The sequence below is a fragment of the Anastrepha ludens genome, chromosome 2 (assembly GCF_028408465.1).
Source record: "Anastrepha ludens isolate Willacy chromosome 2, idAnaLude1.1, whole genome shotgun sequence".
NCBI lineage: Eukaryota > Metazoa > Arthropoda > Insecta > Diptera > Tephritidae > Anastrepha > Anastrepha ludens.
The window spans coordinates 94,197,707-94,214,676 of NC_071498.1; the positions used below are offsets into that span (position 1 = coordinate 94,197,707).

The following is a 16,970-nucleotide window of genomic DNA, read 5'->3' on the forward strand; positions in this document are numbered from 1 at the left end:
TCGAGAAACGTTGCTCCAACGATCGCTGCATTTTCGCCACTGCAAAATCCTAACACACTTTTAAAACAGCTTTCACGCGCGGAGCGATGTTGACTGCACCGCTGTTGCCAGCGAACTGGAACCGGTTTCTAGTGGAAGGGGAAGGTCCAACGATCATTTCCCCCCACCAGCCGATTCGGTTGAAGGCCCATTACTTTTCAATCAAACCCTGTATAAGGAGCTATCACGTTCCAAAACAAAAGACTCATATTTCCGGGTGCTTATAAAAGGCATGTCCGAAAGCGAAAAGTATGTAGTGAATCAATCGCGCCTCTGATGATATCAAAAACATACCACCTTAATCAAAAAGTTCCTGGAATATATTAAGAAAATTCAAAATACAAATTTATTCCACAAAAGTGATATTCCCATTAAGAGCAATGTATGCTCGCCTTTGGTCCAGCTCTCGAAATATTTCTTGAACCCTATTTTCGGTATAGAGAGCCGTCTTCGATTTTTCCTTACTTCTTTTCGGCTGCTAAAAGCGCTTCCCATAGTGATTTTTTGACTCGACCAAACAGAAAAAAATCAAATCGCTGGGAAACATATCAGGTTAATTCGATGGCTGTTTGAGTTTGGTGGCGTATACTCGTTTCGTTCCTGGTCAAAAATTCACCGATAAAGATGGCGCTGTGCAACAGTGCGTTATTATAGCGAAATCCACGAGTTGTTTTCATCCCATCATCATTAAACATCTCATTACGCCCAAATAATAGTCCTGATTAACTGTCTGACCTTTTGGCATAACCGAAACAGTTTTCAAACAGATTTCCGCCCCATTGAATCCATTTTTAACGCAAAATTTAATACAAACTCGTTAGTACAAATACAAATCCATTTTTAAAACTGTAATACTCGCATATCGAAAACACGTGCAGCGGTAAATTAAATGTCAAGCAATAACAATACAATTTTAGAAAGAATGTTAATCGTAGCACTCAAGTCGAGTTACATGACTCTCATTTTAGTGGATACCCAATTCAGTGTACAGCATGATTCAGGTTTGGAACGTACCAGAAGTGTAAATAATAAATTCTGAATTGAAACGCAAGCCCGGAGTAAGAGATAATAACGCAATTCACATGATTGCGGAATAAGAATTTACCAAAAATCACAGATATTAGATATTTCATTTCACGTATTTAATTGGAAATCATCAATATAATAAGAAGTAGGGATAGAAGATCGAGACTTGGAAAAAGAAACATGAAAACATTTCTTTATATTTAGATGTTGACGATTTAAAATATTGTTAAGATCTGATTGAAGTTTGAGAGAATCGTTCGGATTTGTGGCTGGCTTGAGGTCCATTCATATCACATGGTCTCGCCAGCATTGCAGTTTATTTGCCAATCCATTCATGTCTAAATAGACGGAACGCTAATTCAGCTCGTCTCTTCCCTCTTGTTTTCCGAACATGACGCACGAGTTGCTTAAATCGAGGACTAGCTTTTCGGCACGATGCGTTTTCATAATTCCCCACACATTTTCAATGGGGTCGGCGTCTTGTTATTGGGAAGGCCAGTCCATTTCTGTGACGCTAATTTCTTGTTTCCATAAAAATACCGCCTCGAAACGCTTCGCGTACTTCTCATTTTTGTTTGGCTGCGTTTACGGGAAAGTTTCGAACGATACTAACCTGAGTTAGCACTGGCGTCGTAGCCCTTGAGTAGGACTATTACGTAGCAAAAAGCAGAACGAAATATTTATATCTTGAAGTTACAAGAAAAAAAATCCGGTTCTTTTCTTCTGACACAAACTGTTCGAAAAAATTCCTCACTTGCATATTACGGAATGTTGAAGTATTATCTAACTTAAAGAAGTAATAAAAATCGACCAAGTGGAGATCCAAATATACCTCCCGGTGTCCAACCTAGATTTAATTTCACGATCTAAGCTATACTATCTACCTATGTATATACATACATATATATGTACTTATACACTTGTATAATATCAGACGGTTGACCATGCAGAATCTGAGTCTTTGAACACATCGATTTTGTACCCAAACGTGCGATAGGCTGCCAATGTATTGCAGAGTTGCTTAGGCTTAGTTTTAGGTCACCTCCAAATGATGCTACAAGAAAAAAAAGTTTAATAAGTGTATGCCGAGGTGAAGATCGAAACCAGAGATGGCTGCTACAATACGCTTAATCCTACTTTAGTATGTATTGCATATATCCCCACATCTGCGCTTTAGTTTATTTGGCACTGAGCGCAGAAAGGCATATATATTTTTCTTTGTTTCCAAAGTTAAGTTTAACCCACCCCTACGTAATATATGCAGATCTTTCATTTTATATATATCTAAGTATAGTTATACACTTGCGGCCACCACAGCCGAATGGGTTGGTGCGTGACTACTATGCAGTAGTGTGAGGGCAAAAAGTTCCTCATAAAAAACCATTTGCCGTTCGGTAGGCCGCCCTTGCAATTGTGAAACAACTATAAGGTGCCATCGCTTGTTAACAATGGAGTGGGAAGCTAAGGAAAATCGCATTGCAGTGATTGCATTACAACAAGTAAGTGTTGCATACAAGTAAATTGCTGAAAAAACTTAATATTTCGACAATGTTTGTTTACCGCACGATCAATCATTTTCCCCAAACATCTGAAGTGACAGACAGAAAACGAAGTAGTCTTCCTCGGATGGTTCGAACCAGTGCAGCCATAAAAGCCGTACAAGAAAGAATTCGCAGAAATCCTCTTAGAAAGCAGAAAATCATGTCCAAGGAAATGAAGGTATCGACCAGATCCATGTCAAGACTAATTAGAGATGATCCCCACATGAAAGCCTTCCGTCACTCAACTGGTCGACTTTTGACAACACGCTTGAAGAAAATTAGACTGGGCAGATGCAAGCAACTTTTTCGGTCACACGTGGCCAACGGCTATGAAAATATTTTTTTCACAGATGAGAAGATTTTCATTGTTGAAGAAGTTTTTAATAAGCAAAACGGCAAAATCTATGCTAAAACTTCTAAAGCCGCAAAAAAGTAGTTCCAAGGGTTCAACGTGGTCACCATTCAGCCTCTGTAACGGTTTAGTGGGGAGTGTCTTGTAAAGGCGTTACATGTCTTCATTTCTGCGAAAAAGGGGTTAAGACCGGGACAAATGTGTACTAGGGGGATGTCTTAGAAGGCGTTGAGCAGTTGAGCAGTACTCTCTTCAATGGAGAGAGAGCGTTGGATCTTCCAACAAAATTACGCTCCAGTCCATTAGCAGTGACTAAAAAACAATATTCCTGGGTTCATCGCCGCTGAAGATTGACCGTCTGGTAGTAGAAGTCTGAATTCATTACACCTTGCGGTCAAAATGGCCTGTCGAAGACCTCACAGAAATTTGGAGAGTCTCAACTAATCTTTGGTTCCAGCAGTGACGTCAATATCCATGGAAACCGTGCGTGCTGCAATAGCTGAATGGCCTAATCGTTTCAAGACTTGTGTAAAAGCAAATTGTGACCATTTCGAATGAAAATTAGATTTTTTTTAATATTTACTTGATTAAATAAAATTCACTTCATTAAAAAAAGTATTATAATTTAATTTCTATAACGGACACAGTTGATTTATTCAAAATTTTAAAATTACTTCATTATAAAGTCATATTTAAAGAATATTGTGTGAAATTTTCATTGATTTTTATGAAGAAATGAGTTGGTGGCAGCGAATCTTCGCGGACGTCTCATAAAAAAGTTTGTCCCTCAGAACTCATTACTGGATCAACTAAAATCAAAAAACCAAATTGATTTCATCAGCTAATAAAGTTTCGCAGGTAACAACGTCGAATTTTTTTTTTTTTTTTTTTTTAATTTTTTAAAGCGCTTTGAAGTCAAAACACCGATTTTTCATAAAAAAAACTTGAAAACTTTGTTGTTTTAAAATATGACAAAATTTAAAAAAAAAAAAAAACTCGACGTCATTACCTCGTGAATAAAGTAAAGAAACAAAAAAACCAAATTTGAAAAGAATCGGTGCAGTAGATATGAATCTACAGTGGACACCGATCGTAAAAAAGGCAAGTGTGAGAAAAACGCGTTTAAAGATTTTCGGCAGCGTGAAATCCGGTTGGAGAGGTAGATACTTAATCCTTTGTGTCTTTGTCAATTTTACTCTAATGCACTTCAAACTTTCACACAATAATCTTAAGATGTTATGGAATAATTTAAAAAAAAAAAAAAAAAAAATGAAAAAAAAAAAAAAATACCATACTCCCCCTTAACTTTTAACAGAACTTATGGGAGGTCTAAGTATACATATGTGTGGTGTGTAATTCTCAAAATCGGAGAAACATCGGTTTATAAAGAAAAGAAAAACTTTACAATTTTTATTGCACTTAACCTACAAAATTGTATATTATATCGTTTAACTCAAGCGTAAATTATTTTTCATTTCCTTCTTAGGCAAAATACTTAATCCTAATTGGTATATACGTGATTTGTACTTCTTCAAACGTTCCCAATATCCGGAGGTTCGTTTGATACTCATGAAGCCGGAGGAGTCTTTCTTGGCATTACAAAAGCAGGAGCTCACAAAGAAATTCGTCGAAATCGGAAAGGTGCATCTGACGTGGGCCATTTTGAAGAATGTGGATATGGTGGTGCAGCGTGTTGTCTTTCTACATGAGGAACTCATGAAACTGCCATCATTTCCGCGCAAGGCACTCGAAGTGGATCTTGATTTACATCAGGGTGGTGAATATGGCAAGGTATGCAAATTCGAATCATAGATAAATATTTAATTCCTTGCTAACTACCATTCAGGTGCTACTTGGACTTGATGTGCTGCACAAGTTCATGTGGGTGCGCTTGATTGCGCGCATGTTCGAAGCGATGGCTGGCAACTTTGCTTACTCCGCCGACATACAACTATTCCTGAATGTGCTTTCCGGTGCAGCAATTCTGCATGCTGAAGACTCGTGCATTATGCGTTATGTCATGGCGACCTATATTAATGCTGCTTTTAATTTTAAAAACATATTCTCAACAAATGGTTATTTCATGATTATGCCAACACTGTTACAAGTATATTCGCTACATCAAACCAATAAACTGATCACTACAACTATAGAGTATGCGGTGAAACAGTTCTATTTGCTCAATCGGAAACCGTTCATATTGCAAATGTTCGGTTCGGTGTCAGCGATACTCGATACGGACGAGGAAGGTACCTACGGCGAGGCACACAAGGTAAGAAGTGATTTTGAAAACAAATAAAAAAAATGTGTGTGTTTGTATAAATATATAGGTATAATACACTGCCAGCCATGACTATCCACGGTTCCTCAAATTTCCAATACAATCTCACACTTTTTCTCCAAATATAAAACAATCCAAACTCAAATTTGATCGTGTGACTAACAACTGCTAATATTTTGGATTTATTTATGACACGAAACCCAAGCAAGCATGAAACATTAGGTGATAAGAAAAATTATTTGTGAAAGTGGACGCATGTACTCGTATTTCTGCCTTGAAAAAATTTCCCACAAAAAAGCATTTGCCATTTTAAACAAGAATTGAACTGCATCAACATCTATAGGTAGGTGAGCCTTTGAGGAATAAAAAAAAATACCAGTCTAACGGTTAGACGCGATAGAAGTGAAACCTTCCGTAAAACAAACTGAGAGAGAATGAGACGAAAGCAGCATTAGGAGCGGGATAATTATAGGTTCATTATAATATTGCTATAAAGTTCATATTTTATTTTCTTCATTTTATTGTTATTCATCCTCAATGTTTTCAATTTCAACAAATGATACGAGTGGCTTATGATAGCTAAAATATGATACAAATGCTTTGGTTTCGATGTTGTCAACATATCTTTGAAATACCGCGTCAATTGTTGTTTTTGATCGTGTTGTCGATTCAGTGCGATTGTTACACATTTTTAAATTGAATGTTGTATTGAGAAAGTCAATTAAAGGAACCGCTGTGTCCAATGCAAAATTTACGTTAAAATCGCCACTTAAAATCATTGGAACTTTATCGTAATCTTTTCTAAGTATCCGCGATACTTCTGGTGTATACTTTATTAAATTTCCGTGAATGAATTCCGTGTTGCTATTTATTGATTGATTCGGTGAAATATAAATTGCCACAATTAAAACTGTTTTAGTTTTATTTTCTTTTTGTTTTTTTTTTTTCTGTCGATATTCACGACACTTTTCTGCATTATTTTTCGGCATAATTGCGGTAAATATTTAAAATTTGAAAATATTTACGAATATAAAAATACGGACGCAATACAGCACACGCGGTTGCTATTATGAGCGCCGTAACGCATATATTACACAGACGTACTAACATACACACAAACATTCGTAGGTCGCTTGGTCTAAGCAAGTATTAGGTAGTATAGTATAGGTATACATAATGCCTTCTCGCTCACCGTGGCTCCGTAATACGCAGGCGCGCACACATACGTACTAGCATACATACAAACATACATACGTATGACGCTTGAACTAAACACCAAAGCAAGTAATAGGCAGTGTAGTATACATTAGACTGGCCGCAGCTTGTATGGAGAAAAATAAAAATTGAAAATCCAAAAGTTTTCGGGTCGTAAAACATGATGCAATAAAGAACGGTATATTTTTTCAGCCCGATCCGATGATGTCTAACCGTGCCCATTTGATCCCAAAGTATGGAAAATTTGAAAAAATCACAATTTTTACTAATTTTTTTTCGTTTCCAATTTTTTTGTTCGAATCTTATATTTATTGATGTGATGCGATTTTAATTTTTGATCTTGTTGACTTTATTGCGGTATGGCCCAATTTATATCGCGAAAGCCACCTGACAAAAGGCGATTTCAGCACACATAACTGATTAGTGATACGTGGAAAATATGTCACCGTCAGTTGAGTAATAGAAATTGTGTTTTATGAAAGGTGTGTTAAGCCAGCTGCTAATTTGAAATAATTATTTTTAAATTTTATGCAAAGGGACTTTTTAAATAATTTTTCACACTTCACCATAATAATAAAAGTTTGTTTCATAATCAACACTTTTGTGATCGCTAAACAATTCATCAACTGTTGTGTTCGCTGAATACGCTAAAAGTTTTGAATTTTTACTCGACATTTGAATTAGTAGGCTATGGCATTGCATTTTTATTCAGTTTCAGTTGTCTTATGCGTTTAATAGTACAAAAGTAATTAGTTAGTGAAAAAGTGAGTTCAAAATCATTATCAGGCATTCCGAAAAAAAGATTACGTTCTGAGCAAAAAATATTTCTTGTGGGTGAATGTGAAAGTGTTATTTTGGGGGCCAAGTTGCCATCAATGAAACAGGTGCTCCAATTATTGTTTTACAAAATGAGGTACGAAAACTTGACTTTGGAAAGCAGTATGAAATACACGATTGATGTCACGATTGAATTTTGGGAAAAAGCTAAAATTCCCACGGCGCAAGAAAAAAATTGTATTAAAAAACCTAAAAATCTTTACGAGGAATGGAGAAATTTACAAAAACATTCCAAGACTCCTAACGAGAAGTGTCGTAAAAATGAAGCAGAGTTTAAGGATAAAATTGAAAACTTCATATTTGACATTGCAGCCATGGATGCCCTAGGTATAATGAAAATGCAGGAAGATAAAGACTTTCTTTTGCTCCAAAGAAATAGAGGACGTCCAGGTAGTATGTATGGTGCCGATACTGTACTCACAAAAAAAGAAAAACGCAAAAAGCAACGAATGGAAGAAGGAAGAAAGCGCGTTGAAAAGCATTTAGTTCATAGTAAGTTTATTAAAGTTAAGCTTTACTGGCTCTTTTTTTAATATTTGATCCCATTTGAAGCTAATTATGCTCTTGAAGTCTCTGATACCGAGGATGCTGAAAAGGATATTTCAGCTGGCGAAGAAAATGCAGCAAAATATATGAATGAAGGCGAAGATACAGACGGAAGTAACATTAATTTACTACCGAAAAAGGCAAATCGAGGAAAAATTAATTTTATTGATGATAGAGTGCTTGCATGCATGGACAAATGTAACCTCTCAACAAGAGATGCCATGCATTTGGTGAGTGCAACGGTTGCTGCCTTCATAAATACCATGCAAAATGTTAATGGAACGGGAGTTAACAATGGAGCAGCGTTCTTGCTTGAAAAAAAGTTGGGCCGAAATCTACTTTTCTTTCCCTGTCGTCACCATGTTAGTTGCTAGTCAAAGCAGTGTTCGAACTAAATTTTGGCAAATCATCAGCACCGGAAGTTCCCTTATTCAATCGTTTCTCTAACAGCTGGAAAAACATTAATTCTAAGTCATTCAAAAGTGGAATATCGGAAAATGAAGTTCGGAAAGTCTTTACAATAGCTGAAGTTGGGGAAGACGTACCAAATTTTTCAGAAGTACGGTCACCTGGTGCAACATTACACGCAAGGTTTATGTCGAAGTGCCTATATTGCTACAAAATGTTTCTGTTTCGTGAGCAATTTGTGTTAACGACTTCAGAGATAAAGAGTCTAAGAAGCGTTTGTATTTTTTTAACCTGCATCTACGTTCCATATTGGTTTCGTTGTGTGGATTCAGTAGCTGCTCCACAAAATGACCTTAAGCTCATTCAAGATGTGATTGTATATTTCGATAAGAATGTATCCAATGCCTTGTTACATAAAATTAAAAATCATTTATGGTATTTGTCGGAAGAGACGGTTGGCCTTTCATTTTTTGATGATCAAATTCCTTCACATATTAAGCGAAAAATGGTCGAAGCAATTACTAGCGATAACCAGAAGGAAGATGCTGTTCCAAAGAGAGTTGTTGCAACAATGTCAGAAATAACGGTTTACGGCAGCAAGAATATAAATGATTTTATTTCATCAAGAACTAAAACATTCTTTACCCGCTTAGGAATTGAAACAAGTTTTTTGGAATCAGATCCTTCAACATGGCAAGAAAGTGAAGACTATATAGCGGGAAAACGAATTTGTCAGCATTTGTCTGTAGTTAATGACGCCGCAGAGAGAGCATTGAAATTGATCACAGACTACAACAGATCGCTTACTTATAATGAAGAAGATAAACAGTACTTACTGCAAGTTGTTGAGCACTACAGGCAATTGTATCCGTCTTACACCAAAACATCTCTCATTAAATAGACAATCTAATTCTTTAATTAAAATTTTATTAAATTAAAATAAATTATATAAATAAAGTTAAATTATATATATATTAAGTATATACATATTAAATTAAATTAAATTATATAAATTGGAAACAAAAAAAAAATTTTTGTAAAAATTGTGATTTTTTGAAATTGTCCATACTTTGGGATCAAATGGGCACGGTTAGGCATCATCGGATCGGGTTAAAAAATTACACCGTTTTTCATTACTCCTAACCTCATGTTTTAAGACCCGAAAATTTATGGATTTCCACAAAAAAAAATTTACGGCCAGTCTAGTGTACATACTAGAATACTCACTATACTAGCGTGGCTCAGCAGTACGCAGCCATACACATATACGTATATCAACATATAACGCTTCGTAGTGTCGCTTTTTCGTTTCATCGAGTCTCAAATCACTCCCAACGATTCTAAAGAAGTTTTCACTTCAAAAATAAAAATAAATCACAAAATGAGTAATACTTTGATGAAAAAATATTGTATAAATATAATAAGTGTTTTTCCTAAGCGATTAATTAAAAACCGCTCAAAAATTTTTAAATCGTGAAAGATTCATAAAAAGCATCGACAAATATGCACTTATACGAGTATGTGCACCATATATTCGAAACTGTTCTACGGTTTTTAGAAGCTTTTGACTCTTTTTCATTGAAAATTTGAAAATCATAAATAGTTTCGGTCCCTACTTAAAATACTCTTAATTTTGGCGAGTCATAGTAAGACGGTTGTAATCAGTTATTAAAGTTTGAAGTAAAGGCCTGAGTTTCCATGTTAAGAAGACGGGGCTTTCATCCACTGTATGTTGTAAGTGATCTCTTACCACTACGAAGTAGTCATATTCATTCTTCTACTCGGAGACTGAAAATCAATTTTGACGCGGTAAAGTTGGATGAGTTTTAATGATTGGTTTTAATGAAGCAGACAAAAAATTGGTTTTATTTCTCAAATCTCACTGGGAAAACGCGCTATCCATTCACTACAGTGATGATATCAAAACACGACATTTCCGAGGAAATTCTCTGATGAGAATTACCTTATTTAAAGCCAATGGTAATCAATCAAATTACCCCCTGGTCATTTTTGTGCTACCAACGGAACCTCGAAGAAGTGTCCATTGGTTTGAAAGCACACACGAAAGCATCCATCCACTTCATAAAAGTGATAAAAATTGAAAAATATAAATAGCACTGGCAGCTCCATAGCAGAAGTTCTCCTCTTGATGGGAAGAGCAATGCTCTACCGGCTTATATGCTATTGATATGATTCTAATGAGCAGATAGCGTGTGATTCCAATTAATTATTTTATAATTCGGCTGACAACTTTAATAATTCACATTATGCTAATACGCATAATATTTTAAGGATTTTAGATGCAATTGCCGAAGGTCCGTATTATTACACATTCGTTATAGTAGTGGTATGTAGTTTTCTATAGGTTTATGAAATAATTGTTAAACATTATATGCACCAGAAACTCGGAAGCTCTTAGTCCGAACCATCTACCATCTAATATTGTTAGACCATATCTCCTAGACTATGCCACAGCGCATGCTACAGCTAACACATCAACCTACGAGCTCATAAAAATGCCTTAAATGATCTACTCCCAAGCAAAGTATCCGTACCTCTAGAAGGCTCATGAAATCATGTCGATAGATCTTAGAATCCCATAAGCACATTCAGAACTATAGCTACAAAAATGTTGTCAAGTTAAAGTTCTATAAATAAATTTTTATATCCATCTACTACTTCAGGTGCAATCAAGTTGTCTCTTCAACTTACTCTTGAGTTTAGAGGATCCTTCACCAGATCCGCTGAACATCGCCGAACTTGTGAAGGAGCCCAAGCCGCTGAAAGCTATAGACTTTTGTTATCACGATGAGGACGGCGACGTCACCGTACTGGACTGCATCACATTATGCGTCATGGTGGTGTCCTACTCCGCCGAGAGCACACGCGGCTACCAAATGCTGGTTGGACACTTACGATGGTCTAATACTGAGTTACTTACACGCATTTTTGTGTTTCAGATCATATTGGAGGCTATTCTTCCTTGCTATTTACAGCAAATCCAATCCCCCAGCTACATTCCCCTGCAAGGCAAATCGGAGCGGGACATCATTTTGCAACTGGCCGTTGCCATACGAACTATGGTACACAATTGTGAAGGTTTGGCGAAAAGTTATAATGGACCATATCGCATTAGTCCGGAACATAAAGGCTCGTCACAGCGCAATTGTAGTCGCGGTCCACCCTGCTCGCCCGGCCTTGACTTCGAAGAAGAATCTCATTCGAAATATGTTAATGATCCACGTACGAAAAACATAATGGATTCTGGCGAAGATTCCGAAATGATACGCACCGAATATCGTCGACCACGTGATGTCCTACTTTCGGTAGTCGGTGACTTTCTCAGCAAATCCAGCACACGCTTACTGGAATTGTCCAAGAAGCTGCCGAACGACAATAAAACGTCAGAAGTGCTGGATGCCAAATGTCATATGCGTTTGGCCGACATAGCGCATTCGTTGCTTAAAGTGTCCCCATACGATCCTGAGTCTATGGCATGCCGTGGCTTACAGCGATATATGCAAGCCGTTCTTCCGCGTGCCGATTGGTCAAATGATGCATTGCGCAACTCACTAATCACAATACTACGACGTGTGGACAAAGTATTTTTGAAAATATCCAAAAAACCTTCGATTCGACGCAACACCGACTGGGAGGCGGCTGCTGGTTTACTGAAGGGTATACATGAGACTGTTGTGCGGCATCCATATGTACTACACTGGCAGCAAATAAAGACGCTCATTAGCACAGTGCAAAATTTGATTGTGAACGAAGGCACCAGCGCTGGTGAGGGAGTGTCAAGCGCAGGTGCTGCTCTTATGTCTCAGAATCCTCCGGCCTTCTTTTGTTCGACGGTGGTACGTTTGGTTGCATTACAAGTGGTCAGCCCGGTGGATTGTTTCTCATTAGTGCAAATATGTGGCGGCAGCGAATTTGCTACGCAAGAGAAGGCCGAAGGTTTTCTAATGCATTTGATTATGCCACTGTGCTTGAAGGTGTGCTCGGGTCGTGGTGTCTCTGATATTGGCGAGCTCAAGATGACAGATGTCACGTTCCTGTTGACCGTCGTACTTAATGCCATGAGTCCACCGGCGGGTCGCACCGGACAAGCAGTCATACAGACAAACCGGGTAGGTGGCGATTTACGCGCTGGTTCACTGACGTTTACCGGCAGTCGTGACGCCAAACGGCCTGCGCGCATCTCGGGATCACTTTATCAGGCCGCGTTTCTGGCACTTCGCATTGTTTGTATTTGTTTTGAGAATCGCTTATCAAATGAGTGGCCGCGAATAGTGCGCGTAATGCGAGACCTTGGACGCCGAAACGAAGCGGCACCGGATTTATGGAGCTTCCTTGAGTTTGTAGTCACACACAGAACGCCACTGTACATCGCATTGATGTCTTTTATTTTGCATAAAGTAAGTATTGCTGCCGTTGGAATTTAATGGATTATGTTCAAATTGTTCATTACGCGTTGATGATCTCAATTTTTTTCTATCAGATTTCTCAACCCCCCATTGGTGACCATGAGCGACATATGCAATTCATAATACGAGAACGCCTACGCGGCACTCCACCTCAAGGTGGTATTAAGTCGAAGGGAGCGCTACTGCTGGAATTGGCTAGAGAACTGAAGGATTTAAGAGATGAGCTTGAAGAGAAGCGTTACGGTATTTAAAAATATTTTTTCTGCACTCAAAATATTTATCCTATACTTTGTTTAGATCGCGAGTGCTCTGATCAAAAGAAAACCGATACGCCCGCCGCAACCAGTACAGCTGAAACACATAAATCTCAGCAACGTCCATCACTTATTTCAATATTCACGGGCACCACCACAGGTCAGGCTACACACTCTCATGTCTCAGCTGTGCCTATCGATTCGCGCAGCGGTTCAGGTGGTATTTGTACACCCAGCGATACGCTGTCTCAACAAACATTGCATCCGCCCAGAGAATCACTGTCGAGTAGCTCTACGGGTCGTGACCATCATACAAGTGAGAGTCAAAGCGGTGAAAACGCTGCTGGCTCAGCGCCAACATTAGGTGGTACAGCAGCCGCCGCTACTACTGGCTCCAGTCACGGTACGAGTTCGGCAACAATCGCTTCCGCGCTTCCTCCGGCAGTCATGTCACACCTCTCCCATTCTCAATCATTACAACAGGCGCCATTTAAAGCCCAGCCCCCCAAGTTACGTTTCGTGTCATCGGTGGAGTTCCGACATTCGTCTGGAGAGACGTCCACCACGCCACTTTCACCCGAAAGTCCTGCAGAAGATAGTTCCGGCGATCACACACGTTCGCGCTTGCAGCGCACAAAAGCATCAAGTCGCAAAACGTTCCGGTTGAGGCGTAGCCGTCTCACGCCCATGGAACCACCAAGTATTGTGAGTATTTTCATTGCATTTTTTTTATTCAAAATATTAACTTTCCTAAATTTTAGGTAACGCAAATTTCACAAGAAGAGCATCCGAAAACGATAGGCGAGATCTCGTGGGACTCGGTGTCCCAAACTTCGTCCACATCCGGTTATCGCGACAACAACAGTTTGCAGACCGGTTTGCTTTCGCCGGATGGTTCCCTGGGTGGCATGACACTGGGGCGTTCGCCGTCACAGCATTCGTTGCTCATGGTATTTGAAGGTCACGATGAAGATACGCTTATTTAACAATCACAGTCTAGCCCGACGCAGACTGAGGAGTGATGTGATAGTCCAAAATGAGATACTAGCGAATATTGTCTTGTATGGTAATAAGAAAATTGTAACTGTTCTTCGTCGGAGGTGTTTATTGTCTTCAAAATACTACTCATAATTTTTTAGCAGTACTCGTAAGTACTGTTCATACTTCATTTCTATAGGATCTATTGTATTAGGTTAAAATTGTATTACTTATTGTAACTTTGTAGAACTATTGCGATTAAAATATGTCAATAACATGAAATTAAAATATATGGTTGTTCTTAATGATCGATACATGATACATACATCTATTACGAAGTTGAAGTTACTTTGCTGGTGGCAACTTTTGCGCGATTTTCTTTGACTATCTTACGCCATTCTAACCATTTAGCCACATCAGGATTTTCTGTATTGCCACGCTCCTCCAGCTGCAAATAATAAGCTTCGCGTAATATCTTAAACACTTGCATGCTATAATAAGGTTGCTGGGTAACAGGATCAAAGTAGCGCGCCGGTTTTCTGAATACCAAAGGAAATTTTATTTCAATTGAGAATATTAAATTATGGCAAGTCCAATTTGGAAAAACATCATTAAATAAAACGTACCTGGTTATCGGACACAAATGTCCGGAATTATTGGTTAGCCGCTTCGGTTTAAAGACGGATTCGAAAACTTTGTCATTAAGATCATTTTCGAACGTAATGAATGTACGTTCACATTTTGCTGTCGAATCGGCGGTATCGGCAGTCATATTCGATCCTCTAGTAGGCTTTCGCGCAACTGGCATTGTCATTGACTGATATCGGATCATCGGACCGTTATATACACGCTTCGTGGGGCGCGTTTTCTTTTTCTCCAATTCCATTTTTTGAAACTTCTCTGCAATCGTATCGATATGCGAATAAAAATACCTTGTGCATGCAATATTAAATCATAATCAGTCATACCCAATGATTTAATATTTTCCTCTTCAGTTATTTTTGCTTCTTCAAGCAATTCTTCCTGGGATGGCATGTACTCCTCTACTCTTACGACTCGCCTTTTTTTCTTACGTGCATCGTCCATTTCTTTTAAGCGAATCTTAGTAGCTTGTGTTTTTATAGCAGTAGAAGCCCTAATAGATTTACGACCTGAATCAATTACTGTAAACTTAGGCCGGGGTCTCCTCACTATTTTTGCAGTTTTTCTTTTAGGTACTGCTGTTACATCTTTCTTTAGGACAGGCTTAGGCTCCTTAATTTTAGAAATATCAATTAGTAATGACTGATATACAGAATTAAAATATATGTAATATTTTACTTTATATGCTTTTGTGTTAACTCCGCCGCGCTTGCGTTTCTTATCGGGAGCATCCTCAGTATCGGAAATGGGCTCATCATTTTCGTCAATACTAAAATCTGAATCCACTACATCTTCTTCCTCTTCTTTTTGGCTAAAAAATATTGAGTTTTAGAAATTGGTTAGGCATATTAATATTTTCTAAACCGTACACATATTCTTGGTCCTCCTCCTCATCCTGGAAGCCGCCGTAGGAAGTTTTGTAAAATTCATCTTCCTCCTCTTCGTTTAGTAACTTCGCTATTTGGTTACCGGCATTTGAGCGACGAGAACGTGTAGCGGCCATTATATTGAGTTACTATACAAATTTTGCCACTATATTAATTTTAAAACCACTAAGCCACAAAAATCACAAAATTATTTTTGTTTACACTCAGCTGTTTCGGTAGGGATGTTGCCATATGCTGGATAATTTGTAATGAAAAACAGCACGACTTATCGATAAATGAATGTGTAAAGAGAATGACTAATGCTATGTTCACAGCAGGTAATGGTCTCTTTAACTAATCCGCTGGGTAATTCATTAAGAAACCCAAAAATACTGATTCCAGTATGTATTTACCATCGCATCGTCCATATTGTCGACTATCGTATATCAGTAACAGTTTGAAAAACATTCCATGTGTCATATATTATATGTTTAACATATTTGCGCTACTAAAAAGGCAAATATTTGTACCTTGCCCTGTTTTAGCGACGCATTCGTAAATCACTTTGGCAGCTCTCCTCTTTGTTCTTGTTCTTTACTCTTTATTCCTATTACTTGGTGAGAATATCGGTGATGGGGAAAAAAGAGAGTTAGAATAACAATTCCACAATTTATAAGTTCATCAGCGCTCTGGAAGTCTGTCTCCACGAAGCATTGATCAATCCTAAAATTTTTTTATTTTTTATAAGGAATAAAACAGATAACTTTACAACAAAAAACGCGAAGTTGAATAGTATATTTTGATAAATTTGTTGAACAACAAAAATAATTGTAAAGAAACCCAGCTCATATGTCTTTTTCTACCGGTTTTTGCAAGAGATGGCAAATTTTCCGTTCGGGAACATTTTCCTTTTTTTGCTCTTTGGGAGAGAATATTTACTTACGCTCTTGATTTGGATCGATGGCTGCTGATCCTGGTGAAAAGATTTTTAAAGATGGGCTAGATAACAGACCGTTATTCGGCTCTAAGCGAATAAAACAGAATCAATTGATGGGCAGACGTCACTTGGGATATGTTTAACAAAATATAGCATCTATTATTAATATATGAAAAAATCAATACAACAAATGCTAATGCCATAGTATTGGTTTGTTTACGAATACGGTGTATACAAATGTGCGAAAGTGTGTAATTTTATTATGTAAAACCCGTAGGAAACCAGTCCTTAAGTTAAGACCATCTTGAATGAAGCAATCTAATAATACGTTCACATATAAATTAATCACCTATAAATCCACCAAATTAACCTACCCGTTCACATATGGCAGATTACCAGCAAAATAGACAATCAGCAGTCAATACTGCTTTGAGAGGATTTTCTTCATAGAAATTAATTATAATAAACAGTTGGAGGAAATCCGTATGCGACGTTTACTGAGGTTGCAAAAAATTATGACAGCAATCGCAAGGGATATTCTATATTACATTTTACAATAAGTAAAAGGAGGATAAAACGTTTATGGACACACGTTTTTTTCTGTAAAAGGAATCCCTAATT

At 37.8% G+C, this 16,970-nt stretch overlaps 2 protein-coding genes across 2 annotated transcripts in view; one reads left to right on the forward strand and one right to left on the reverse strand.

Annotated features, from left to right (window-relative positions):
- Positions 1 to 13,984, forward strand: part of LOC128854786 (protein unc-80 homolog) — a 48,696-nt gene extending 34,712 nt beyond the window's left edge. Inside the window, exons 31-37 of the mRNA XM_054089185.1 lie at positions 4,445 to 4,749; positions 4,805 to 5,230; positions 10,930 to 11,148; positions 11,206 to 12,663; positions 12,747 to 12,915; positions 12,970 to 13,631; positions 13,688 to 13,984. Of these exons, the coding sequence (XP_053945160.1) occupies positions 4,445 to 4,749; positions 4,805 to 5,230; positions 10,930 to 11,148; positions 11,206 to 12,663; positions 12,747 to 12,915; positions 12,970 to 13,631; positions 13,688 to 13,912 (3,464 nt within the window). The 3' untranslated portion in view covers positions 13,913 to 13,984. The remainder of the gene's footprint in view (positions 1 to 4,444; positions 4,750 to 4,804; positions 5,231 to 10,929; positions 11,149 to 11,205; positions 12,664 to 12,746; positions 12,916 to 12,969; positions 13,632 to 13,687) is intronic.
- Positions 13,985 to 14,011: 27 nt separating this feature from the next.
- LOC128854784 (vacuolar protein sorting-associated protein 72 homolog) lies at positions 14,012 to 15,665 on the reverse strand. Its single transcript, XM_054089183.1, has 5 exons — positions 15,416 to 15,665; positions 15,225 to 15,357; positions 14,873 to 15,158; positions 14,531 to 14,804; positions 14,012 to 14,443 (listed from the first exon to the last, which is right to left on the reverse strand). Exons 1-5 carry the CDS (start codon positions 15,547 to 15,549, stop codon positions 14,236 to 14,238), a joined length of 1,035 nt encoding a protein of 344 aa, XP_053945158.1. The 5' UTR covers positions 15,550 to 15,665; the 3' UTR covers positions 14,012 to 14,235.
- Positions 15,666 to 16,970: the final 1,305 nt, after the last annotated feature.